Consider the following 27,970-nt stretch of genomic DNA (forward strand, 5'->3'; position numbering starts at 1 on the left):
CACCAGGCTGCCTTCCACCTTTGCCCTCCTGGAGCCTCCCCCAAACTGCACCCCAAAGAGCAGGCCCCCAGGAAGCAACAGCCACACGTGCACGGCAGTGTGGAAGGAAATCATTAAATCATTTATTTGACTCTGAGTCAACGTGCACACGCCCTACCGTACAAAAGTGGGGAGCTGCAACAAATCAAGTGCGGGAGGCAGTGCGTGGACGTGTAAACAAAGACAGAATGAAAATGCCGCTTCTGTGTGCATTTCTGGGAGCGAATCAGAGCAGCCGGGGGGGGGGGGGGGGGGCGGGGCCCAGGCCCAAGATTACATTCACAGCGCGGGGAAGTGCAAATGAACGGAATGTCAGGAGGGAGGGGCTGCCCAGGTCCTTCCCACCCAGGAGGCTGCTCCGTCCAGGGCAGGGACTCCAGAGAAGTGGGTTTGCAGCCAGAAGCACAGTTAGTGTACAGCGGTCCTACAGTCTGGGAGGCAGGAGGGACCACGTGGGGGAGGGACTGGGCTCAGAGATAGTGGGCCCTCTCCCATCCCCCCTCCTTCCCGCCCCCAAGGGCCAGACCACCTCCCGCCCCGGACCCCTCTGCCATTCAGGGGAGGGTGCCCACCCCCGCCGTCTGAGCCAGTCCCAACTCCAGAGTGTGGAGAACCAAGAGTCTGTTTCTCTTGTAGGCCTCTCCACCTGGAAAGGGGCCGACCTCAAAATAAAGTGTTAAGGCAATAAATAAAAGAGCCCATCCCGCCTCAGGTGAAAACACTGTAAGAGAAGTGAGTCTACAAATGCCGGCCGGCCTTCCTCTGCAGGACCAGCGGGGAGGCGGGCTCTACACGGCTTGAGAGCATTTGTCATCGAGTTGAAGGCAAAGTGCCAGGCAAGTTTCTTGTCCTGATGCTGGTCCAGCCGCCTACATCCTCTAACCTCCCCTGATGTGGCCCCTGGGCCCCCTCACTCCAGGGGCCCTGCTCCTGGTGACCCGTGGTCAGAGCCTCCAGCTCAGTGCCTAGCACCAGCCGGGGAGTTCCGGGCTCACAGAGGGTGGGGCAGGGGCGAGGGGACCAGCCCCACCTCCTCCGTCTTTGGTGGTGGCAGAGGTAGGTGGGAGGAGAAGTGACGGCCTTTGGCAGGGCCAGGGTATGTCAGAGGACGCTGTCCCGGTTCAGTGCTTGGGTTTGTTCAAGGGCCTGGTCCCCGCCCTGACGTGAACGCAAGGATAGCGGGCCCGCCTCTGGATGGCCCGGGCCCGCCGCCCACCAAGGTGCCCCCCGGCCACACTCTGTGGCTCCCACCCTCCCATCTCTGGAGCAGCACATTCTCTCGGGTGGCAGCAGGCCGTCAGGACTGGCCGGGCAGATGCCTGGATCTGAGACTGTCCAGCCCAGGTTCCTCCACTGCAGCGCCCGGCCACCCCCTCTTTCACCTCCACCCTCCCAGCCCCACTCAGCAGCCCTGGGGTGGCAGGGGGTTTTGGGCACCCACCCCCGGGGCATCCCATCTCTGCCTGTCCTGATTCTCCTCACAATCCCTCAGGCCCCACTGGCCACTGGTCCAGCCTCTGCTTTCCCACGAACAGCTGAGGCGGGCCCCTCGGGGCTCCACGCCGCTCAGAGGAAGTTTATCCCCTGGGCCTCGGGGATTCCAGGTGATGGAGGTTGGGGTGGGGGCGAGGTCAGGGGCGAGCACCCTTGGCCACCATGGCCTGGGCTCTGCCACTGCTGACGGCCAGACACCCAGGCCTCCAATGCCAACCCCAAGGCCTTCTCTCTGCCATCAGCCACGTGAATGAGGACCAGCCAGCCACTCCTGCCGGTCCACACCCACCGCTACTGCAGCTCCTCTGGGGGCCCGTTATCTCGGGGCAGCACACCGTTCAGGCCAATGCTGCTGGCCACCGGCGCCCCCAGGTAGCCGAGCAGGATCTCGCTGCGGCGCCGGGACAGCTGAAGGATGTCGTCCGCCAGCGCCGGCACCGATGTGTAGCGCACATTGTCCAGGTCGAACATGTCCCTCAGGTACTGCACGATCTGGTGCTGGGGGAGAGGGCGGGTGTTGGGCCTGGGCCGGGGCCCCTGCACCCCCCGCGCTGAGGTCGTCCGGGCCACCCAAAGCCTCTTCCTTCACCACTGGAGCCCTGACCCAGCCCCTTCTGTCCTCAGCTCCTGCCCTCCCGGGGCTTCCTCTGGACCCACCCAGGTCAGGCTCCCAGTGGAAGGAGCACAAGCTCTCAGACATGGAGCTCCCTGTTTACCTTAAAGAAAGCACAGACTTCAGAGAGCTGAGGCTTGGGTCCGAGGAAACCGAAGGCTAGGACGGGGCTAACGTGCTCCGATACGGAGTAGAAATGGGAGATGAAGCCATCAGGCACCTGTGGAGGGTGGCAAGGCTGAGGGCTGGGACCCAGGCAGGGTGAGGCAGCCAGGCCCTGGGGTCGTATTAAGAGCCGGGGCTTCTTTACTGTCCTTGCTAGGTGATGCCGGGCAGGTGACTGGGGCTTTTTGGTTTTTTTGGCCACACCACGCGGCTCACAGGATCTTAGTTCCCCGACTAGGGATTGAACCCAGGCCCTGGCAGTGAAAGCGCCGAGTCCTAACCACTGGACTGCCAGGGAACTCCCATGACTGGGGCTTTCGAAGCCCTGGTTTTCACCTCTGCAGAATAGGGGCAACCTTGGGGCTGTGGTGAGGGCTGCGTGAGCGGCCCGGGGTGCGCTCAGCACAGGAAGTGCCCAGAGCATGTGGCAGTGGCAGATGGTATCAGCTGGGCAGCAGAGCCGGGCTGGCAGAGGGGAACAGTGGATCGCAGCAGCCCGGAGAGTGCAGCCGGTCGCCGCCTGGGAGAGCAGGTAATGCAGCCCGATGGGCGGGAGGGAGGCTCTGCCTGCCCCGCCGAGACCCCTCCGCCAAGCCAACCACCACTGCTCTGCACGTGCCCTTCCTCCCTCTGAAGACACCCTTTCCCCGCTTTTGATTCCTTTGACGTTTCACAGTGGCCTGCTCTGTGATGCGCCCTGGGTGGGAAGATGAAACAGATCTACGTGTGCCTTTGAGGCCCTCCTGGTCAAGGGAGCAGTAATGGCAGGACAGGGGGCCGGTGCTGTGACAAAGGCCAAAAGGTGCAGCAGGGCCTGGGGGCTCAGTAAGACCTCCCTGCACGAGCCCCATTCCTCTGCCCAGCCCACACGTCCTGCCCCTAGACCGGGGTCCAGCACACACCAAAGGCAGGGTCAACTGAGCTAGGCACCACACCCAAGGCCCCCACGTGGCGCTCCCCAGGGGCCCTGTCAGCTCACTCACCATCAGCAGCCTCCTCTTGGCTTTCAGGACAGACCAGCAAGCAGTGGCCAGGGCCTAAATCAAAGATGGGAACCCCCGGGGGGTCAGACTAACAGGCCGGGCCGGCAGCCGCTAGCCACCCCCAGTCCAGGACCAGGCCCTTACCCCCAGCTCATCCCACCCCAAGCAGGGAGATAGGGACGGCTGTCTGAGCTCTGTCGTCTCCCTGCCCTCAATTAGGAGTCAGGCGCACCTGAATCTGAATCCTACTCTAACCCTTACTGGGCGGCTCCCTGGACTAGCCACCAGTCTTCTCTGGGCCTCAGATTCCTCCTCTGTGAAATGGCCGTGACTCAGCAGCCCCACCTCACTCAGTGACTGTGGGGATCCATGGTTACTGCCTGTAAAAGACCCGCCCCACCCCTCTCCAGACCACCCCCATGGCACACAGCACGGCCACCCTGCAGGGGCCCTGTGCTCAATGCTCTCCTGCTGTACCCCTTTTTTCTTTCCCCCGTATTTTAACTTATTTAATGCATTCAAATGGAACAGAATGAATGGCAGCCCAGAAATGAGTAGACTGCCTAAGTGAAACCACAGTGCAGAAGGGAAGTGCACGTCCCTCCGTGCTACACTGGTCAGAGGAGAGCAAGGGGATCCTGTGGGAAGTTCTCCAGGGCAGGGGACTGGTGTGCCCAGCAGCCCTGGATCACAGCGGCGGGCAGCATCCCAGTGGCGTGACTGCTCCCTGATGGGTGGGGAGCCAGCCTTGGTGCCCAGGCGCACGCGTGGGGTCACGTGAGCGTGTGTGTGCCTGGGAGTGGGGCGGCCACGCACCGTCTCCTTGAAGCTGTCTGACAGCCAGCGGTTCCTCAGGACGGCGAGCACCGAGGACGGGGGGTTTTCCAGGTCCTCGAAGGCGTCCATGAGGATGAAGTCCAGCACGATGTCGAAGAAGCTCATGCACACCACCTGCGGGGGGCAGCAGTGCTCTGAGGGCAGAGCGGGTGGGGACACCGGGCTGAGCAGGCACACCAGGCGGTGTGAGGAGGGGCCTGGGGCAGGCAGGGCAGGAATGGGGGCTTCTCGCAGCCACGGAGCCATCTCAGAGCCTCGGAATCAAGGCAGGGCTCCTACAGGCACCTCCACCCGGTTCGAGGAGCTCAGGTGCAGGGAACCCCAGGACACCGAGGCTCAGCACAAACAACTCACCCCTCGGCCCTCCAGCTCCAGCCGCGTGGTGGCCCAGGTCTCCGGCCGCAGGGCATAGCTCAGCATCTCCTCGTAGCTCTCCAGGAAGCCTTTGGGGCTCTGGGGGGAGAAGCAGAGCTTGTTTTGGCCGTGGGAGAGGCCCCAAGACGCAGCTGGACTGGACCCACAGGGGCAAGCTGGCCTGTGCAAGAGGGACACACCAAGGCTGGGCCGAGGCCAATCCCTGAGTAGCAGTCATGGAGAGAATGGGGCAGGAAGTGTCCTGTGCCCGCCTCCACACACCTCTGCGGCGCCCAGGGCACGTCCCGGAGGGATGCAACACCAGGGGCGCCCAGCAATGTCTCACACCAGCTCGTCACTGAGCAACGGACCGCCTTCCAAAAGATGTGCACATGCCACAGAAGGCACTCGCTTTGGAAGGATGCGCAAGGGTGTGAGGTCGAGCCAGCCGCCAAAGTTTCAGATCTCCGCAATCATCGACCTCACTGGTGAAACGGGAGAAGCTACAGCCCCACACTTGGGGCTACTCTGGGGGAGTCAATAAGCTCGTTTGTGTAACACAATCAGGCAATAAATAGTGTATAGGACTAATGCTGCCAGGAACGGAGATGGTCAGCACACAGGAGGAATTCTTCACTCTCTGGGACTGGGAGGCTTAGCTGGGGCTTACGACAAAGTTTGCAGACACAGATGTAATTCACAGACGTGGAAAGCTAGTACGTGCCAGGGCTGATCTAACGTGGATCAACTCATTTAATTCATACAGTCCTATGAGGGATGGTCCAATATTGTGCCCATTTTACAGATATGAATCCTGAGGCTTCAGATCATTGATGTGCCCAAGAGCCTGGCAGAGTGGAACTGACACAGAGCAGCAGGGGCAGGTTGATGCCATTTATAAGAACCACAGGCAGAGGGGGCACTGGATGGATGTTCACCAAAATGTGAACAGGGTGGCGTTGGGGACAATTTTTTTGCATCATCTTAGTTTTTTCTACAATTAGCATGAGTCTTTTTTTTTTTTTTTCTGATGCTCTGAGATTTTGACATTTTGACTTTCCTGTTACTTTTTTTTTTTTTTGCGGTACGCGGGCCTCTCACTGCTGTGGCCTCTCCCGTTGCGGAGCACAGGCTCCGGACGCGCAGGCTCAGCAGCCATGGCTCACGGGCCTAGCCGCTCCGCGGCATGTGGGATCTTCCCGGACCGGGGCACGAACCCGTGTCCCCTGCATCAGCAGGCAGACTCTCAACCACTGCGCCACCAGGGAAGCCCAGCATGAGTCATTTTTATAATCTTTTCTTTCTTTTTTTTTTGGCCATGCCACACAGCTTGTAGGATCTTAGTTCCCCGACTGGGCGTTGAACCCGGGCCATGGCAGTGAAAGCCTGGAATCCTAACCACTAGGCCGCCAGGGAACTCCCATTTTTATACTCTTTTAAAACTATTTTCATTAAGTTTTAAAGAGAATTTGCTAGGATGACCCTGGGCTGTGCCTTAACCTCCCCGAGCTTCAGTTTCCTCATATGTAAAAGTTGACAACGAAGCTGAAGATGTGGGCTGGCCCTTGCTGACACTTTTGATGGCCGCTGGCATCAGCTCGTGACATCCCCAGGACACGCCCATCTACACAGTAGGGGACTGAGGCTTGGGGAGGCTTCACGTCTGGCCCCAGGCATAGCAAGGAGGCGGCCTGATTCCACAGTTCCAGAGCCTGGTGTGTGCAGGGGCTGGCGTCTTCCCAGACAGAGGCCACCGCAGCTCTGCTGCCTAGAAAAACCTGATAGGGCTGTCAGTTACCACTCAGTCCAGGGCTGGGAGTGGGGTCTGGCGCTCAAGAGCTGCTAGATAGCCAGCCGAGCCTCTTCTTGATTTCTTAATCAAAATCAAGCCAAGGACTTCCCTGGTGGCGCAGTGGTTAAGAATCCACCTGCCAATGCAGGGGACAGGGGTTCAATCCCTGGTCCGGGAAGATCCCACATGACATGTCACAGAGCTACTGAGCCTGTGCTCTAGAGCCCCTGAGCCACAACTACTGAGCCTTCGAGCCACAATGACTGAGCCCACACGCCACAACTACTGAAGCCTGCGCACCTAAAGCCCGTGCTCCGCAACAAGAGAAACCACTACAAAGAGAAGCCCGTATGCAGCAATGAAGACCCAATGCGGCCGATAAACAAACAAACAAATAAATAATAAATAAATAAATAAAATCAAGCCAAGTCCTGTAGTGGTGCAGAGGCCAGAGAGAAAAAAGCCGAGCCTCTGGGCCCTTCTGGGAGCACCCGCAGAAATCGGCCATCCACTAAAGCCCCTGACACCTGCTGTAGCCTCACTTGCCCTTCTTCACTTGTTCGTCCTTTCACCCTCCTGGGGAGGCCACAAAGAACAGGCTAAGGGCATGGCTGGGCTCAGGCTGACTGGGGTTCAAATCCCGGCTCCACCCTAACCTTGCTTAGTGACCGGGCAAGCCCCTCTACCTCCCCAGGCTCACTTTCCTTTTCGGCCGAGCAGATGGAGACATCAGGATCAAATGAGCTACCGGAGGTGACGAAATGTGAGTGAAGCACCAGGCTCGCTGTGCTGCTCGGCAAACGGCAGCTGCTGGGAGGATAATGAGTCCCTCAGAATCTGCAAAAGATTAGGTCCAGGACCTTTGCAGGTACCAAATCTAGATGCTCAAATCCCTTTTATAAAAGGGCACAGTATTTGCATATAACCTAAGCACGTCCTCCCCTGCACCTTAAATCATCTCTAGATTACTTGTAACACCTAGTACAACGTAAAGGCTAAATAAATAATTTGCTGGTGCATGGCAAATCCAAGTTTTTGCCTTCTGGAATTTTCTGGATTTTTTTTTTTTTAGTATTTTTCAGTCTGAGGTTGGTTGGACCCACAGATGCAGAACCTGCAGACGTGGAACCCATGGATACGCAGAGCCAACAGTATTCACGTTCATGGAGCAGCTGCCCTGTGCCAGGCCCTGGGCTGGGCACACACCTGTGCCAGAAGAGCGGGGCTTCTGGCCCTCGTAGGAATGAGGATGCAGGGTGATGGGGCCATACTGGGCAGGATGAGCCCAAGGGCTCTCGGGACCCAGGGGACAAGTCAGGTGAGGTTCTCCTGGGGAAAGAGCTGGGATTCAGAAGGCAGGTGACCAAGGAAGAGAAGGAGGGAGTGGGACAGGGACTTCAAGATACTGGTAATGTGTTCCACCTTCTACCCTGGGGGCTGGTACACAGGGGTTCATCTTTCCATTCATTAAATCCTACTTTTTATTTATTTATTTATTATTTTTTTATTTTTTATTTTTTATTTTTTTGGCGTTATACGGGCCTCTCACTGTTGTGGCCTCTCCCATTGCGGAGCACAGGCTCCGGACGCACAGGCTCAGTGGCCATGGCTCACGGGCCTAGCCGCTCTGCAGCATGTGGGATCCTACCGGACCGGGGCACGAACCCGTGTCCCCTGCATCGGCAGGTGGACTCCCAACCACTGCACCACCAGGGAAGCCCAAATCCTACTTTTTAAAAAAAATTTATTTATTTTTGGCTGCGTTGGGCCCTCGTTGCTGCACGCGGGCTTTCTCTAGTTGCAGCAAGTGGGAGCTGCTCTTCATTGCAGTGGCTTCTCTTGTCACGGAGCATGGGCCCTAGGCACGCAGGCTTCAGTAGTTGTGGCACGCAGGCTTCGGTAGTTGTGGCTCGTGGGCTCTAGAGCACAGGCTCAGTAGTTGTGGCGCACCGGCTTAGTTGCTCCGCAGCATGTGGGATCTTCCTGGGCCAGGGCTCAAACCCGTGTCCTCCGCATTGGCAGGCAGATTCTTAACCACTGCGCCACCAGGGAAGTACACATCCTACCTTTTGATACTCTTATGTGCGTATTTTACAACAAGGTAACTAACGACAACAAAAAGAGTTGAGGAACAGCGTTCCAGGTGCTGAGCAACCAGCATCTGAAGAGGCCAGATCAGGGAGGAAGTCTGTGAGCACCAGAAGCCCTGAGGCCACAGAGCAGAGCTTGGTCTTTACACCAAGGGCAGTGGGAGCGAGGGTGGGTTTTAAGCAGTTGGGTGATGTGTTAGAGGTGACATTTCAGAACCATTACCTCACATTACGCCCAGCCCATGAGGAGGAAGGACTCAGAGCAAAGAGGCGGGTTCAAGAGCTTTGCTCAAACCCATCAAAAAAAAAAAAAAAAAGAAACACAAGCGGCCAAATAAACATGAGAATGTATGCAACCTTGTTAATAATCCAACAAACATAAAGTAATGGATGAAACAAAGATGAAAAAGATTACAGGGACTTCTCTGGTGGTGCAGTGGTTAAGACTCCACGCTCCCAATGCAGGGGGTCCAGGTTCAATCCCCGATCAGGGAACTAGATCCCACATGCATGCCGCAACTAAGAATTCGCATGCCACAACTAAGGAGCCCTGGAGCCGCAACTAAGGAGCCCACCTGCCGCAACTAAGACCCAGCACAACCAAATAAATACATACATACATAAATAAATATTAAAAAAAAATGACAGGCAGGCCTCGTTGAGACTGCAGGTCTGGTTCCAGACCATCCCAACACAGTGAATAAAGCAAGCTGCATGGATTTTTTTGGTTTCCCAGTGTGTATAAACGTTATGTTTATACTACACTGTAGTGTATTAAGTGTGCAATAGCATTATGTCTAATAAGACAACGTACATACCTTAATTCCAAAATGCTTTATTGCTAAAAAACACTAACCATCATCTGAGCCATTGGTGAGTCATAATCTTTGCGTTGGTGGAAGGTCCTGCCTCCATGTTGATGGCTGCTGACTGATCAGGGTGGTAGTTGCTGAAGGCTGGGATGGCTGCGGCAATTTCTTAAAAATAAGACAACAGTGGGGCTTCCCTGGTGGCGCAGTGGTTAAGGTTCCGCCTGCCAATGCAGGGGACATGGGCTCGAGCCCTGCTCCGGGAGGATCCCACATGCCATGGAGCAACTAAGCCCGTGCGCCACAACTACTGAGCCTGCGCTCTAGAGCTCGCAAGCCACAACTACTGAGCCCGCGCGCCTAGAGCCCGTGCTCCGCAACAAGAGAAGCCACCGCAGTGAGAAGCCAGCAAACCGCAATGAAGAGTAGCCCCCGCTCACAACTAGAGAAAAGCCCGCGCACAGCAACAGACCCAACGCAAACAAAAAAATTAATTAATTAATTTTAAAAAAGAAAAAGACAACAATGAAGTTTGCCACATCTACTGACTCTTCCTTTCACAAACGATTTCCCTGTAGCGCGCAGTGCTGTTTGATGGCATTTTACCCACAGAACTCCTTTCAAAATTGGAGTCAATCCTCTCAAACCCTGTTGCTGCTTCGTCAACTATGTGTATGTAATATTCTAAATCCTTTGTTGTCATTTCAACAATCTTCACAGCATCTTCAACAAGAGTAGATTCCATCTTGAGAAACCACTTTCTTTGCTCATCCATAAGAAGCAATTCCTCATCCATTCAAGTTTTATCATGAGGTTGCAGCAATTCAGTCACATCTTCAGGCTCCACTTCTCATTCTAGTTCTCCTGCTATTTCCACCACACATGCCGTTACCTCCTCCACTGAAGTCTTGAACCCCTCAAAGTCATCCAGGAGGGCTGAAATCAACTTCTTCCAAACTCTCGTTAATGTCGATATTTTGACTTCTTCCCACTAATCACAAGTGTTCTTAATGGCAACCAAAATGGTGAATTCTTTCCAGGTTTTCAATTTACTCTGCCCAGATCCACCAGAAGAATCACTATCTATGGCAGCTGTAACCTTACAAAAGGTATTTCTTAAATAATAAGACTTGAAAGTCAAAAATGATTCTTTGATCCACGGGCTACAGAACGGATGTTGTGTTAGCAGGCATGAAAACATCAATCTTGTACATCTCCATCCACCTTGGGTGACCAGGTGCATTGTCAATGAGCAGTAATATTTTAAAAGGAATCTTTTTTCCTGGGCAGTGGGTCTCAACAGTAAACCATGTTGTAAACGGATGTGCTGTCATCCAGGCTTTGCTGTTCCATTTATAGAGAACAGTCAGGGTAGATTTAGCATAATTCTTTTTTTTTTTGTTTTTTTGCGGTACGCGGGCCTCTCACTGTTGTGGCCTCTCCCGTTGCGGAGCACAGGCTCCGGACGCGCAGGCTCAGCGGCCACGGCTCACGGGCCCAGCCGCTCCGCAGCATGTGGGATCCTCCCGGACTGGGGCACGAACACGTGTCCCCTGCATCGGCAGGCGGACTCTCAACCACTGCGCCACCAGGGAAGCCCCAGGCTGTCTTCTGAAGCCAGGCATTGACTTCTCCACTCGAACAATGAAAGTCCTAGATGACACCCTCTTCCAATAGAAGGCTAGTTCGTCTACACTGAAGATCTGTTGTTTAGTGTAGTACCTTGATTAATTCATCCACACTTAACTGTTTCACCTTGTACTTTTATGTTATGAGACGGCGTCTCTCCTTAAACCTCATGAGCCAACCTCTGTCAGCTTCAAACTTTCCTTCTGCAGCTTCCTCGCCTCTCTCAGCCTTCACAGAATTGAGGAGAGTCAGGGCCTTGCTCTGGATGAGGCTTTGGTCTAAGGGAATGTTGTGGCTGGTTTGATCTTCTATCCAGGCCACTCGAACCTTCTCTGTATCAGCAATAAGGCTGTTTTGCCTTCTTATCATTCATGTTCACTGTCATGTGTTCACTTAATCGCCTTCAAAACTTTTCCTCTGCGTTCTCAGCTTGGCTAACTGTTTGGCACAAGAGGCCTAGCTTTTGGCCTGTCTCAGCTTTCAACATGCCCTCCTCACTAAGCTTAACCATTTCTAGCTTTTGATTTAAAGTGCGAGACATGCGACTCTTCCTTTTATTTGAAAACTTAGAGGTCATTGTGGGGTTATGAATTGGCCTAATTTCAATACTGTGGTGTCTCAGGGAATAGGAGGCCAAGGAGAGGGAGAGAGACAGGGGAAAGCCAGTCGGTGGAGCAGTCAGAACACACCCAACATTTATTGATTAAGTTCGCTGTCTTGTATGGGTGTGGTTTGTGGCACCCCAAAACAATTACAATGGACGTGGATGGACCTAGAGAGTGTCATACAGAGTGAAGTTAAGTCCGAAAGAGAAAAGCAAATATCATATAATAATGCGAATATGTGGAATCTAGAAAAATGGTACAGATGATCTTATCTGCAAAGCAGAAATAGAGACACAGATGTAGAGAACAAATGTACGGATACCAAGGGGGAAAGGGGTGGGGTGGGGTGGGAGGAACTGGGAGACTGGGATTGACACATATACATTATTGATACTAAGTATAAAATAGACAACTGATGGGAACATACTGCATAGCACAGGGAACTCTACCTAAGGCACTGTGGTGACCTAAATGGGAGGCAAGTCCAAAAGGGAGGGGATATCCGTCTGTGTATGGCTGATTCTTTTTTTTTTTTTTTTTTTTTTGCAGTACACGGGCCTCTCACTGTTGTGGCCTCTCCCGTTGCGGAGCACAGGCTCCGGACGCGCAGGCTCAGCGGCCACGGCTCACGGGCCCAGCCGCTCCGCGGCATGTGGGATCTTCCCAGACTGGGGCATGAACTCGCGTCCCCTGCATCGGCAGGCGGCCTCTCAACCACTGCGCCACCAGGGAAGCCCTGGCTGATTCATTTTGTTGTGCAGTGGAGGCTAACATAACACTGTAAAGCAACCATACTGCAATAAAAATTAATAATAAAAAAAATTACAACAGTAACATCAAAGATCACTGATCACCATAACAAATACAATAGTGATTAAAAAGTTTGAAAAATGGCGAGAATCACCAGAATGTGACAGAGACATGAAGTGAGCCAATGCTACTGGAAAAATGGCACCAACAGACCTACTCGACACAGGGTGGCCACAAACCTTCAACTTGTAAAAAAAAGCACAATGAAGCCAAAAGACACACAATGAAACGAGGTATGCCTGTACTGATATCCAGTATTGGCCAAGATGTACGGAGACACAGCCTTATACTGCCGAGAGGGGCTCAAGTTGTTAAGGCATTTCGGAGGGTAAACGGGCAAGATCTGCCAGCCTTGGAAACATCTGTGCCCAAGACACGGCCTTTGCCACACCTGGGCTTTGCCCCACAGAAAATCCCACCGGTACCGAAAGAGGACTGATTATAAACAGACTGAGTATAATAGCGGTGTCTGTGATTCTGGAAAAGTCAGACACAACCCAAATGTCCGTCCCTGGGAGGACCAGAGCCGACCCGCCCGACACAATACTACACAACTGGTCCATCTACTGACACGGAAAGATGGACGAGATGGACTCTTACAGAACAAAATAAAGCTGCAGAACAGCCCGTAGAACACAAACCAAGCTTCGGAAGTTAAACTACAATGTTCAAAGATTAGAGTCTATGGAACCAGGTAGGAGGACATATATTAGAACGTGCGCAAGTGGGGTTCCCCTGGCAAGTGCGATTCCCGGAGACCCTGTACGGTTTGCATCTCATAATCGGCGAACTTTGTAAAACTGCGTCATGCTGTAATCAGAAATAAGAGGCAAGACAGATCCGTATTTTTCAGAATTAGCACAGGGAGCAAAAACACCCCAACCCTTTCCCTGCTCTCCTATGGCCTGCAGGATGAAGTGAGAGCTCGTCAGCTCGGTTTTAGATTGGGTTTTTTCTTTTTCTTTTTTTTTTTTAACAGAACTAAATAAAAGTTAGAAAGATACAAAAAACAAACAACGCAGGGGGAAGAAGAGCCGAAAAGAGAGCCCCCCACTCCCTGCTACCTTCTCAGCCTTGGTCATCAGGCCCGTCACCATCTGCCGGCCAACCTCGCCGAAGAAATACTGGTGACTCTTGTCCTCCAGGAGGCCCTAAGGGGTGAGGAGGGAGGCGGTGAGCTGACAGGCTGGCGGCCCCCCCAAGCCGTGGACAGGGCAGCACCGTGGGCTGGGCAGGTGGCCATCCACGCAGAGGAGCCTGCTTGATTGCCCCCATCCCCCCAGCATGCCCAGACCGCACCCACCTCGAAGGCTTGCCGCACACAATGCAGCTTGGCCAGAAAGTCCTGGTCACTGTAGCAGCCCAGCAGTTCTGTCCTGAGGGGAAGCGCACAGTCACAGCACCTGGGCCCCAGCCAGCGACACCCCCGTGGGGTCAGGGTGGAGCCCTGGGTGGCCCTGCCTCCACCTGGTAGTGTGACCTCGGGCAGGTGGCTGCCCGCCTCTAGGCCTCAGTTTCCCCCAAACCCGAGGAAGGGGCTGACAGGATGCTCCCTGAGGACGGACTGCCTCGATGGCACTGGGCGCCCCTGGCAGGTGTGGTCACTGGGGGTCGGGCTGACCTGGCCTCCTTTAGGCCCCAACCAGCAAAGGACCCTCTCTAGCAAAGGACCAAAATGGCCAAATTGCTCCCAAGGCCAGGGCAGGGCTTTCTGGGGCAGCTAGAGGTGCCCTGATTTGGGCACTTTATCCAAATCCCCAAGGCTTCAGCTGGGGCCTTTGGCCATTTTCAGTCAGTGAACTTTAAACACACATACTTAAATCTGGGACTCATGACCATCATACAGAACAATTAATTTAAGGTGGATAAGAGCCCTCAATATACCACACAGGAGAAGACTGAGGCTAAGAGAAGTCAGGAGACTTGTCCAGGGCCACACGCCACAAAGTAGCAAGACCTGGAGAGAACCGGGGTCTGTCTGTCTCCAAAGCCTGGCTTCTGGACGGCTCCTTAAAGGAGTGTGTCAGAACACAGGGCTTAGGGACAGCGCCCACCGTGCTTCCATGATTGGACCCCTTAGAACATGTACGAGTGATTGTTATTTTAATTACTTATATTAATTAGTTATTGTCATCGTCAACCTAGACCTGCCTGTCTTGTACCGGGGCCATCCTAGGGTCTCCGAAGCTGGGGCAGGAGCCACGGCCAGACCATCCCACCCTCAGCCTGGCTCAGCTGGGTCCCCACCAAGCCCTGCTGGCTTCCCCAGCCTCCTCCAAGGGGAGAGCCCCCCCCACCCCGCACCTGCCTCCTTCCCTCCCATGCTCACCTGAGGGTCCGGCAGGGCACTCTGCCCTCCTTCACCAGCTGCAGGGCCTCCTCGTAGGCGGCGGCAGGCCTGGAGAGTGGGCTCGGGTAATCTCCAACCTGCAGGGACTCAAAGAGCTGGGGAGAGGGTGGAAGCCTGTGTCAGCAGCATTGGCAGGCGGGGGCGGAGCCTTGGGGTGGGTCAAGGGCACCTGCCCAGGGGACTTCTGGTGGAGTACGCCCTGGGGGCCAACACTTCAGAGGGAACGTCAGCAGGAATGCTGGCTGAGGGCAGAGGCCCGGGTTTGGGTTCTACTCTGGCCCTCAGCATCCCCATCACCGGGTGCCCTTCCCAAAGGGACCATCTACTGGACACACACCCATGTCCTCCCATCCCAGGAAAGGACAGCCGCCTGGCACACGTGGCCATGGTAGGAAACTAACCAAGCAATGAGCACTCGGTCTGGAGAAGGGAGAGGCCGGCGTGGGCTGGAGCTGCTGGGGACGGGGACCCCTGCCCTCACTCATAGGACCTACGACCCCTTGGTTTCTCAGGCTTCCCCATTCCAGCAACACTGAAGAGTCCCCCGGGGAGCAGCATTGGCGACCTCCAGATTCTGCTCCCATCAGAGGAAACGCCTTCACTTTCCCACAACCCAGTGCTCGCCCGCCAAGGAGCCGCGCGGGAGCCCCGGCCTTCACCCCTCTCCCCGCAGCCATCCCCCGAACCCACGCCACCTCAGTGGCGGAGAAGAAGGAATCCTCCGAGGTCAGGCTGTCCTCATGGTCCGCCCGCAGATGCAGCGAGCCCTCGGTCAGGGGCAGCATGAGGGTCCGCTCTGGGCAGAGAGGGAAGGGAGGGGCTGAGCTGAGACTCCTGAAATCACGATCGAGCTAAATGTACACCAAGCCACCCAACGCCCGATTCTGGACGAATGACGCTGATGGTAGCAAAGCTCCTATTTTCTGTGCTCACGTCAGGGGCCCTGCCACGTCTGCACCGCCTGACCCTGAGGCCTGTGGGCCCTGAGCTCTGAGGGCAGGCTGTGCTGTGCTGTGTGGCCCTGGGCAAGTTGCTCCCCCTCTCTGACAAGCTGAAACGGCCTCTGATGCCAAAGGGCCCCTCACTCAGCACTTCCATCCCACCCGCTCAAGGGCGAGGGGGTCTGGACACTCAAGGGGACTGGGGAAAGGTTCACAGCCCTGAATGCCCCACCAGCCTTCTCTGTCACACGGGGAGGCCAGAGGAAGTGGGACTGCTCGGACGGGGACAGAAGTGGAAGATGTGTCACCCTGGCCAGCCCTCACTGGGCCTGTGTCATCACTGGAAGAGCCGGGGAGCCCGACACTCAGTAGTCTGATGTTGCCCCCTGGGGGCGGAGAGCCCCCAGGGAAGGGCCCTGGGGGGTCACAGTCACCACACAGGGTCTGGCACGCAGCAGGCACTAGGAGAACATGGGCTGCTTGGCTGAATAACTTCATTCCATCTCAGTGATGTCACACCCCTTGACCTCAATGGGCAGGGCAACGGCACAGGCTAACCTCCACGTGAGCCGCCCTCCGCCCACCCGGTGCCCGCAGAATAGGGCTCAAACCAAACACCTGGAACAGCCAGCAGGGGAGATATTGACATACAAGCCCCAAAAGCCCGCTCCCAAGGGGATGGGGCAAGGCACACCGGCCAGGGACTCCCGGGGCCTCATTCCAATTCTGTTCCTGCCTGTGGGGACTCAGTTTCCCCGTCTGTGCAGGGAGGCGCTGATCGGATGAGGTCGTGGGCCCTGGGGATCATTCGCCCCGGCCCCGCTCACCGAGGTCCAGCAGCATGTTGTCGGCTGGAAAGGTGGACCCGAACTCCTCCTGCAGGTGGTAGGCCCGGTGCAGCAGGGACTCCAGCTTCTCCGCAAACTCCCTTCGCTGTGACTCTGGCTGTGGGTAAAACAATGACGGTCAACCCAGGCCCCCCAAGCTCCCCACGCCAACGGCCCATTCCTTCACCATGATGGGGGCCCAGCCCCCAGGGAAACAGGGGACAGCTCTGAGGCCCAGCAGCAAGCACAGGTCTGGACTGAGCTGCCCCACACAGGAGCCACCGGCAACGCACAGCCAGTGCACACTTGAGACTCGGCCAGTCCCACCTGACATGGGCCATAAGCATAAATACACATCAATTTCAAACACTTAGTATCCCCCCGCAAAAAAACCCCCAAGACTACAAGAACGTGAAATACCTCAGTGATTTTTCATCTTGATTACATGTTGAAATGACAATATTTTGGATATACTAGATTATAGAAAATATATTATTAACTCATTTCAGGGCTTCCCTGGTGGCGCAGTGGTTAAGAAGCCGCCTGTCAATGCAGTGGACACGTGTTCGAACCCCGGTCCAGGAAGATCCCACATGCCGCGGAGCAACGAAGCCCGTGCGCCACAACTACTGAGCCTGCGCTCTAGAGCCCGCGAGCCGCAACTACTAAGCTCACGTGCCGCAACTACTGAAGCCTGCGCGCCTAGAGCCCATGCACCACAACGAAGAGTAGCCCCTGCTCGCTGCAACTAGAGAAAGCCCGCGCACAGCAATGAAGACCCAACGCAGCCAAAACTAAATAAATAAAATTTAAAAAGTCATTTCACCCATTTCCTTTTGCTTTTTAATGTGGTCTCCAGAAAATTTTAAATAAGATACATGACCTTCTACTGAACAGCGCTGCTCTAGACCCGAGCAGACCTGGTCCAGACCTTGGCGCCACCAGTTCCGAGCTGTGTGATCCTGAGTAAATAACTCCCTCATTCTGAGCCTCGGTTTTCTTATCTGTCAACTGAAGTAAGAGAACCTACTTCCTAGGATTTTAGGGAAAACATGAATGAAATAAGGTATATAAAGTACTTCCTACAAGACTGGCCCATGGTGATGGCCAGTAAGTGCTGGCTATTACAATCAGAGGGCACTTAGGAGCCCAGAAAGAGCTGGGTTCAACCCCACTGTTCCTATTAACCGTGTGCACTTGGGAAGGCATCGCACCCGTGGCACCACAGCCTGTGGCCTCAGTGACCTCCTCGCTGCCCTCAGCCTCCACACCAGGGTGTGGGGAGATGGGGGCACTGCTCCTTTGAACCCAGGAGCTTCTAGGCCAGGGGGCCAGGCACGGGCAGGCCTGACCCTGTTTTCCACAGAGGCTGCCAGATCCTGCAAGCACATGTAACCAGACCCTGGGGAAGAGACAAGGGCCAAGTCGGGCCTCAGGCCACTGGGAGAAAGGGGCGGAAGCAGTCAGAGGGGGACAGTAAGATTGTAATGGCTGCCTTTCACTGAGCGCTAGCCCTGGACAGGCAACTCGCTGTTCAGCCTCAGGGCTTCCTTGAGGCAGGGATTGCCATGACCCCACTTGACACAGAAAACTCAAGGAGGTTATGTGGCCCAGTGCACCCAGCTAGAGCCTGGCGGAGCCCATGGGACGCCAGACCTGCTGGCCATCTTGCGTAGTAACGCTGCTCAGTGTGGCCAGCAGAGGCTTGTATCTTTGGCAGATCTGCCAGCTCTTTCTCTGGGAAGCCACCTTGGGTTAGAGAATGGTTTCCTACATACGACACAAGTGACAAAAGAAAAATTAGATACACTGAACTTCATCAAAATTAAAAACCTTTGTTCTTCAAAGGACACCATCGAGAAAGTGAAAAGATTGGGAATTCCATGGCCATCCAGTGGTTAGGACTCTGCGCTTCCAATGCAGGTGGCACGGGTTCGATCCCTGGTTGGGGAACGAAGATTCTGCAAGCCGTGAGGTGCAGCCAAAAAAAAAGGAAAGTGTAAAGACAACCCCCAGAATGAGAAAAAACATCGACCAAAACAGTACAAGAAAAGCCTTCTCCTCCTTTCCCTGCAGACCCTCTCCTCATAGATCACTGTTAACAATCTCCTGTGGGGACTTCCCTGGTGGTCCAGTGGTTAAGAATCCACCTTCCAATGCAGGGGACACAGGTTCAATCCCTGGTCAGGGAACTAAGATCCCACATGCTGCAGGGCAACTAAGCCCACGACGCAACAACTACTGAGCCCTCGAACCACAACTAGAGAGAAGCCCGAGTGCCACAACAAAAGATCCCACATGCCACAACTAAGACCTGATGCAGCCAAAGATATAAAAATAAATAAATAAATAAATATTTTTAAAAAAATCTCTTGTGTTATCTGTCCAGAGGGAAATAAAAGTGCACATACACACCAGCAGTTACCAACAGGCATATGTAGGCAAGGATGGATGTCTTTTTAAAAATGTACACATCAGCAGAAATTAGTACAACATTGTAAACCAACTATACTTCAATAAAAATAAATAAATAAAACGTACACATGGGTCATGAATCACTATGTTATATACCTGTAACTTACATAATGCTACACATCAACTACATCTCAATAGAAAAAAATGTAGATATGGGTCACTATACACATTCTATACCTTGCTTTTTTCACTTCATAAAATATAGTGGAGAAGGCAACCTAACAGCCCATACAGTTTTCCTTCAGCCTTTTATTTTTCTTCTTTGCATCACCACACGACTTGTGGGATCTTAGTTCCCCAACCAGGGATCACACCCCCACACCTTGCATTGGAAGCACGGAGTCTTAACCACTGGACCGCCAGAGAAGTCCCTTCTTTTTTTCTATTTATTTTATTTATTTTTTTTTGGGGGGGGGGGCTGCGTTGGGTCTTTGTTGCTGCACACGGGCTTTCTCTAGTTGCAGCGAGTGGGGGCTACTCTTCGTTGTAGTGCACGGGCTCTAGGCCTGCGGGCTTCAGTAGCTGCAGCACATGGGCTCAGTAGTTGTGGTTCGCGGGCTCTAGAGCGCAGGCTCAGTAGTTGTGGCGCATGGGCTTAGTTGCTCCGCGGCATGTGGTATCTTCCTGGACCAGGGCACAAACCCGTATCCCCTGCGTTGGCAGGCGGATTCTTAACCACTGCGCCACCAGGCAGGCAGATTCTTAACCACTGCGCCACCATAAAGGCTGCCTAGTATTCCAGACCCCTACTGATGGGCACTTACAGTCTCCAGGTTTTCATCTTTTTTAACTATTACAAAACAATTCATCCTAGGACATATATTTAGTGTGTTTTGCACAAAAAAAATTTTATTTTGGCTTTTCCACTTTATCTCTCTTTTCTGATACTGAGATAAATATTCACTTATAGAAAACTTGGACCAAAAAAAACAAAAAGTATAAAGAAAAGACAAGACAAAAGCTGTGTGACCCAATCAACTATGAACACAGGCTATTTCCCTCCAGCCCTTCAAGAATGCCACGGGGCATGCGGGATCTTAGTTCCCCGACCAAGGATCAAACCCATGCCCCCTGCGGTGGAAGTGTGGGGTCTTACCCACTGGACCGCCAGGGAAGTCCCCATTTTTTTTTTTTTGGCTGTGTTGGGTCTTTGTTGTTGCGCGCGGGCTTTCTCTAGTTGCAGTGAGTGGGGGCTTCTCTTGTTGCAGAGCGCAGGCTCTAGGCACGCAGGCCTCAGTAGTGGTGGCAACATGGGCTCTAGAGCGCAGGCTCAGTAGTTGCGGCACACGGGCTCAGTAGTAGTGGTGCGCAGGCTCAGTAGTAGTGGCACACAGGCTCCAGAGCGCAGGCTCAGTAGTTGCGGCACATGGGCTTAGTTGCTCTGCAGCATGTGGGGTCTTCATAGACCAGGACTCGAACCCCTATCCCCTGCATTGGCAGGCGGATTCTTAACCATTGCGTCACCAGGGAAGTCCCCCTTATTTTCTTTATGTAGTCAGGATCAGGCTGCAATCACCAGTGTGGTTTACTGAGTAATTACCAAGTACCAGGCATGGGCTAATGCACCTTACGTGAACTTTCTTATTTAGCTGGGTCAACATCCTGGTCAAGCAGAAGCTCCCATCCAGGAGGACGTGATGGGCTGGCAGAAGGCGGCGCTGCTAGACGCCTCCCAAGCGTGGCCCCCCACCAGCCACACCACCAGTCTTCTCGGTGGCCGGGGGTAGGAGAGACCCGGGGGAGGACTGCCTACCTCGGACAGCGCCTCTGAAGCGGTCTCGGGGTTCCGGAGGCCGTCCCCCCTCTGCCCCACGCTCAGCGCCTGCTCCCACTTCTGCAGAGCTTCCTCAAATAGCTCCATGCCTGAGTGTGGGCGGGGGAGACGGGAGAGAAGGGTGTCAAGGCCCCCAGCACAGGGAGAGCAGCCGTGCCCCCCACCACGTCGCTCAAGAGGGAGCTCAGAAGAGCGAGGAGGCAGGAGAGCCCGGAAGGATGGGAACAGCCAGGACCGTGTGGACCAGGTCCTGACCCCTTTTTCAGGGCTGGCTAGCTTGCAGGTCTTCATTCAGACCAGATCTGTTCCTGGAGACTCTGCCCAGTCCAGAAATGGCTGGAAACCATTGAGCCGGGGATCTGGGGTGGGTGGTTTTGGAACTGGTTGAAAGCAGCACCCAGAAAACCCAGCCCAGGCTCCCGGGAGGAGGCCACGCTCCCCACTACCCTGCCTCGGCTGCGGGGGTGGGGTGAGCGCTGGGCAGGGGGTGCCCAAGGCCGGCCTCCTGGCCCGTACCTTGCATGTAGAGGCTCTCAGCATTGCCGCTGCTGGTGGTCACGGACTCCTCCATCCCTCTGGTGTCCCATGGCCCCGAGCATGCAGCCACGGGGCTGGATGAGTTCACCACTACCATCTGGGTGCCAAGTAGCGCAAGAACCCGAGAATAAGGGATGAGGCCTTCCCGGACCCTTTGCAGGACCCCTGAGCCTCCCCCACCCCCCACCCCTCACCACACACCACGTGCCCTCTGCAATACCATCCCTGAAAACAGCCCCGGGCCGCAGTGGCGAGCCCTCCGCACAGCCTGCTTCCGTCAACTCCAAGCGCCTGAGGACGGGTCACAGAAATGGCCAAAGCAGGAGGAAACACTGAGGCCAATGCCCAACCCAGGAAGCTGCAGCCTCCTACGAAACCCACCCTGAGCTCCACTCCCGAAAGGCATGACCCCCTCCCTGCTCCGGGTCTACACTACAAGTGAGATAGGGAGGACGCAACGTGCACCCATTACATACGGGCCGGCAGGGCCTGGCTCTCACCCACGCATCTCTCCCACACGAGCAGCCACCCGCCTCCCAGGCGGGAGCAGAGCCAGCTCCTGCTCATGCCTGGGTCCCCAGGGCAGTGGCCGGCTCAGAGCTGGGGCTCAGTGCTCGCTGGATGAATGAACAACTAGACGAGTGAATGAGCCAAAGCCGTTCCCCAAGAGAAAATAAACTTCTTTGTCTTATTTCTCTCTCTATCCAGTAGTCTCTGACATAAAGCTGGTGCTTGCTCAGTGTCTGATGAATGAATGAATGAATGAATGCACTTTCATGGCTAAGTATCTTCCCCAAGAGATCACAGCTTCTCTTCTGCATTTATCCACCTTTCCCTCACCAGTGCCCGGCACACAGTGATCACTGATAATCTCTGGAAGTCTGCACGGATGGATGAGTGAATGAACCAACAAATGAATGGGTGGAACCTCTTCTCCCATCTTCCTACCAGCCCAGAAGCCCCCGAGGGCAGAGACCGGAGCCCCAAGGCCGTGACAGGCACCCTGCTACCCTCACCGAGGCCAAGCTGTGGGAGGAGCCTGAGTGCTTGCTGGGCTCGATGGAGGAGATGCCGCTCAGAGTGTCGTTGCTCTTGCTACTGGGGCTCTGGACCCTCCGGCTGGAGTAGCCTGTGAGGAACAGGAGAGGGGTCACGCCAGCTCCCCACCCAGCCTTCGCACAGCTGCTGCCCGCTCCGGATCCCTCTCCCCGTCTTCACCTGAGAGTCTGTCCTGACCTTCTAAGTCAGGGTGACAGCAGAGCACCCCCAGGGCGTGCACCTAGCAGCAGAGGGCTGGGCCCCTGCCCCTTGTCCTGCTCACTTCCGTACCCCCGTTACGCGGCGCAGGGCCTGGCCCGGAGGGGCCTGGATCTGCTGGGTTAAGCCTGAGAATGAGGCCCAGCCACTTCTCCCTCCTGACTCAGCTTCCCCTGTGTTGTTGACTGCCTGACTGATCTGGAATTCTCCTCCTTCGAAAAAGGACTTGAGGTACCAACTTTTCAAAACACATAGTTTTGTTTTGGTTTGGTTCTTTTAAGTGAGAAAAGTAGGGAAAGCAAAATAAGGTGGAACCAGAGATGGTGCTGGTACAAAGTAGGCAAGCAAGAGGTTAGTCCAGAAACGACTCCAGGCTTCCAGTGGAGTCAATGCAGAATGGAAAGCCAGCTGTGCCAGCATGTCTCGTGGTCTTGTTCTAGACTGGTCTACAAACTTCTCTGTCCAATTGAAAAGACAAAAACTTCCCTTTTGCAATGATAATTCATAATTAAAAGTCATTGTCGGGCTTCCCTGGTGACGCAGTGGTTAAGAATCCTCCTGCCAACGCAGGGGACATGGGTTCGAGCCCTGGTCCGGGAAGATGCCACATGCTGCGGAGCGACTAAGCCGGTGCACCACAACTACTGAGCCTGTGCTCTAGAGCCCACGAGCCACAACTACGGAGCCCACGTGCCACAACTACCGAAGCCCGCGCGCCTAGAACCTGTGCTCCGCAACAAGAGAAGCCACCGCAATAAGAAGCCCGTGCACCGCAACGAAGAGTAGCCCCCGCTCGCCGCAACTAGAGAAAGCCTGAGCACAGCAACGAAGACCCAACGCCTCCAAAAATAAATTTAAATAAATAAATTTTTTTTTAAAAAGTCATTGTCACTTTGATAGCTCCATGCCTGAGTGTGGGCGGGGGAGACGGGAGAGAAGGGTGTCAGGCCCCCAGCAGAGGGAGAGCAGCCGTGCCCCCCACCACGTCGCTCAAGAGGGAGCTCAGAAGAGCGAGGAGGCAGGAGAGCCCGGAAGGAGATTCTGCCCTTAAAACAAGTTTCTTCCAACATGAGAGCCTTTGAGGACTCCTTGCCTTAGAAAGCGATCTGTACACGGCATACACTGGGTTACTGGGTTACAAGATTAACGGGCCCATAAGAGGCTTTCAAAGCCACACCAGCAGACACAAAACAGGTCAGTGGCTGCCAGGAGCTGGGGGAAGGGGAAAGGGGCTGACTACCAAGGGCCTGGGGGGATTGAGAGCAACAGTTCTTGACTGTGGTAGTGACTGTATGACTACAAGTGTTTGTCAAAACTCAAAAAAGGGTGAATCTTACTGTATGCAAAGAGAAAAAGAGGGGGATGGTGAGAATACCAAAAGGCTCAGGAACCATCTGGCCCTTTCTGCTCCTGAGCCAGGGGACTTCCATCGCTGGACGGAGGAGCTGCACCCCACCAGCCCACTCTGGACCCAGGGCTCCCAAAGTGTCCTCAGATAATGAGAACCATCGCTTCCAATGACATGTGCATCCGGCCACATCACCCAGCAAATCCTTACAATGACTTGCTTCCCAGGTGAAAGGGACTCAGCTTGGAGACAGGATGTCACTAGCCCAAGATCTCAGCTAATAGGGGTCCACTTGAGACTCGACTCCAGGTCAGGCCCTTCCCCACCACCTCACACCTACCTTTCTTCACCGACGGGACCTTCCTGGCCATGAGGATGGGGAGGGGCGCTGTGCCCAGATGCTCGCCTCCCATCTCGGGGCCGACCTGCTTCTTCTTCCGCCGTCGCCTCTTGAGCTGGTGGGCGGCCAGGGCCAAGGCCACAGTCCCCAGGGCCGTGGCAAAGAGGACCTTCCTCAGGCCTGGTGTCAACCGCAGCTGGGAGAAGGCAGACTGCAAGAAAAGAGGGAGGCAGCCAGTTACATCTCTCTGGGAGAGCTGCCCTGAGGAACACGTGAGGGGCAGGGAACGCATCAGGCCCCCAGGGGATACCTCCTGACCAGGAATGACTGAGAGGCAGCCACCTGCAGGGGGCTGTGGGGGTGGGAGTTGGGGGCCCTGGCCTCTGAAACCTGGACCACAGAGATGTAAAAGAGGGGGACAGGGGATGGCAAAATGACAAGGCTAGGAGATCATATCTAGGGTCCAGCAGGTGTCCCCAACACCATCGGTCAGGATTCTACCAGCTGCAGCGACTGAGCACCTATGCCAGCTACCGCACCAGGATTTCACCTGTGTTACCTGTCCAAATGCCCATCATTTTCCAGGTGAGGCACCTGAAGCTCACACGGGTTAGGACGCACGCTTAAGGTGACAGAGAGGCAGAAATGGAACTGAGGTCTGCCCACCCCACTTCTCCACTCTTCAAAGACAATGACGTTCACTTTACCCGATGGTCCATCTGTACACTCCCCTGCTCCACCCTCACTCTGCCTGCTGGACTGGGAGCCCCTCGAGCGAGGCTGCATCCCACAGGGCAGAGCTTCAGGAAGTGTCAAGAGGACTGGTCGGCCACAAACATTTCAAGTTGGCAGGCATTACTGACCTCTTTTATAAACTGAGAAACTGAGGTCAAGAGTCCACATAGGCCTGGGGTGGAGACCGGGCTTGGGACCCCAGACTCCTAACCCAGTCCTCCTTACTCTGCTCAAAGAGGATTGCCTGGGACAGCAATCACGAGGGCCCAACTTTCCTGGATGCTGAGGGACCCTGGGATGAGTGGCTCAGTGTTTCAGGGACCAGAGAGGTAAAGGGCAGGACCACAACCCGCCCCGATCTTTACCTGCCCAAACGTCGTGTAAAGGAACACAGGGATCTCTGCCACCGTCATGGCCAGGGCCTGGATCATGGACACACCCTCCGTCCTCCGGAACGCCATGGCAGGATTGGCACCCCAGGCGAGAGCCCTCGGGGCCGAGAGCTTCCAAGGAGAACGTCTTCAACTGGTTGCTGGCTGGGTCCCGGGCACCATCCACGCCCCGAAAGGACAGGGACACACATACCAGAAGGTCCCTCCACAGAGCTGAGAGACAGACGACCAAGTCAGACACGAGGGTGTGTGCATGTGAGCATAAAGAAACACACACAAGAGTGCTCTGGGGGATGAGGTGGGAGTAAAGCCCACGTGTGGAATGCGAGGCCTGGAACCAGGCCCCCGCCTTCTGCACCTGCCAGCAGGAAGGTAGCCAAACGCCCCACAGACTTTCTGCCCACCTTGAGCCCTGGGAGAAGGCAGTGTCTGGCACGCTAGCCCAAGTGAGGACGCAGGGCCTGGGAGATGGATAGGTCGCTCTCAAACTTGGGGCTTTATACCACACTTTCTCAATCTTTTTAAATCCATGGCCCACGTGCTAAGCAAAAACCTTAGGTCCCTAAAGGGTCAGACCCCTGAGTGAGAATCATTGCATCATTTCCACCTCCCACAAAACCAAGAACGTTGTACTTCCTGTGGACGTATTACGAAAACAGCAGGGTATTTCCTCCAATAATAACAGCACTACACCGTATGTGGGTATTCTGTGCAGAGTTCCTTACATACATTATTTCATTGAATCATTACAGTTCTATGAAGTAGATGCGATCTACCTCCCACACCCCTGCCAATTTCCAACGAGGAAATTGAGGCTCAGAAAAGCTAAGTCAGGAGTCCAAAGCCACACAGCTGGTACCAGGCGGAGTCAGGACTTGGACCAAGATCTAACGGACTTTCGACCCTGTGCTCAACACAACCCTTTCGCCAAATCTGGCATGGAGCAGGAAGTGGGAGCCTCAGCAGAACTACAGACTACAAGGGCAACTTTCCCCTGGGGCCTTGTGAGACCCCCAGGGTACTCCACGGCCCATTCCAAGGCCAGTGAATAAGTGGCTTGAGCACATATAACCCAGTCCCCAAGATCCTGCAGAGAGCTCCCCGACCACCACCACCAAGGCCAAGGAGGCCTTCAGGGTCTCCTGGGACTTCAAACGAAATGACCACGAAGGCCAGATGGACCCTGTCTACCTGGGATGGCGGCCAAAGTCACTGGACTGGCACAAGAAACGGCTTATCCTCAGTGAGTGGGAAGGATGAATGATCCTATCAGTTAGCTCTGGGTGTGTGTGTGTGTGTGTGTGTGTGTGTGTGTGTGCGCGTGCGCGCAGAGTAGGGGACATCCTGCCAGGAGGCTACAATTTGAGCGATGTGACCTCCAGTGGTCACAAGCCAGCTCTCTCAGCACCACCCCCAACTTGGCCCAAGCCTCAGAACGAACGAGGGAAGACAAGAACATCAGAGGATCAGCGGCTACTATTTCCCAAGCACTTACTTTAACAGGCCAGGCTTGGAACAGGCTCTCCATGGAGGGTTTTAAGTCTAGTCACCCACAGAACCCTCAAGGCAAGCACTGTTTATCTCAATGATGGGGAAACTGGGGCTCCAAAAGGTAATCAAGCCTACCGAGGTCACTGAGTAAATGGCCAAGCTGGGATATGACCTCAGCTCTGGGGGACCCCAAGGCTTGGCATTTACCTGCAGGAAAGTCAAAAGCAGCCTCTGCTGCCCCGACTGAGGAAGAGTGGCAGGTGCCAGGTAATGACACCCACCCCAAGACAGCTTCACTCCAGGAATGGATCGAGATCCAGCCCAACCATACCCCATCCTTCCTCCTGGCACGACCCAGGGCTGAATGCGAGAAGCCTGCACCTCTTCTCTGTGATGACAAGACCATGGCAATGTCCCCCCACCACGTGGACACTCCTAATGTCGTCCCAACCTGGGAAAGTCACCTCTCCTGCCCTGTAACCTTGGGCAGTAACCTCCTCGTTCCACCCCCACCAGGGCACTCACAACCTCTCAGCTTGGATGCCCACGCTTTCCATCCCGGACACCTTCTCCCCTGCCCTGAACCACCCCGTAAATGACTCTAGCCTGAGCACCCTCATGCCGCCTTGACCCCAGCAATGTCCCCTCTGCCCAATCTCGGTTCATTCCACACCGGTGGGACACCTCAGCAGTCTGACCAGGACCGGCACTGAGCACTCCCACGCTGGACCTCAGCAATACCCCCTTCTTCAGAATCTGCTCTTTCCATCCCAGACAATTCCTTGCGCATGCCCTGGTCAGGCCCCCTCCTCTCTTGCCCCGACTCCCGGAATATCCCTGAGGGTCGTCCAGGTGCCCACTGCCGCCGCCTTCCACAGCCCGCGCACCCGGTCCTTCCATCCCGGTACTTGCCCAGCGCGGGTCCAGTACCTGCGCCCCTGCTCCGATCTCTGCAATGTTCCAGGCCCGGCATCTTCCCACTGACCGGGTACCTTCCGTTCCACCTCTCGCGCCGCCCACGGCCCGAGTACCTGCTCTTTCCAACGCTGGCCCTTCTAGTCCGGCTGAGCTGGGACACCTGCAACCCTACCCAGTTCCCCGCTCAGGGACGGCTCCCGCCCGCTGCAAGCCTCAGTCCCGGACCTTGCCGCGCCGCCCGCCTGCTCCGCGGGCTCAGCCCGGACCGCCGCCACTCACCCAGGATCCCATCGCTGCGGAAGGACAGCGTCTCCTTCTCCGGCGCCCGCGCAACCAACCTCGGGGCCACGGGGGGCGTGGCCTCA

General features: G+C 55.2%; 1 protein-coding gene across 2 annotated transcripts; it reads right to left on the reverse strand.

Moving 5' to 3' along the window:
- Positions 1 to 100: 100 nt before the first annotated feature.
- Positions 101 to 27,967, reverse strand: MIGA2 (mitoguardin 2). Of its 2 annotated transcripts, XM_067743016.1 has the most exons (16): positions 27,885 to 27,967; positions 25,170 to 25,409; positions 24,070 to 24,280; positions 22,141 to 22,253; positions 21,104 to 21,221; positions 20,567 to 20,676; positions 16,339 to 16,456; positions 15,266 to 15,366; positions 14,550 to 14,665; positions 13,524 to 13,596; positions 13,285 to 13,371; positions 4,486 to 4,584; positions 4,111 to 4,245; positions 3,295 to 3,348; positions 2,250 to 2,366; positions 101 to 2,031 (listed from the first exon to the last, which is right to left on the reverse strand). In XM_067743016.1, the coding sequence occupies exons 2-16, from the start codon at positions 25,263 to 25,265 to the stop codon at positions 1,825 to 1,827; spliced, it is 1,755 nt and encodes a 584-aa protein (XP_067599117.1). In that variant the 5' UTR covers positions 25,266 to 25,409; positions 27,885 to 27,967; the 3' UTR covers positions 101 to 1,824. The 2 variants fall into 2 exon arrangements, with proteins under 2 accessions (XP_067599117.1, XP_067599118.1); XM_067743017.1 differs by lacking the exons at positions 20,567 to 20,676; positions 21,104 to 21,221.
- Between the last annotated feature and the right edge of the window lie 3 nt (positions 27,968 to 27,970).

This window comes from Pseudorca crassidens, chromosome 7, assembly GCF_039906515.1.
Source record: "Pseudorca crassidens isolate mPseCra1 chromosome 7, mPseCra1.hap1, whole genome shotgun sequence".
NCBI classification, from domain to species: Eukaryota; Metazoa; Chordata; class Mammalia; order Artiodactyla; family Delphinidae; genus Pseudorca; species Pseudorca crassidens.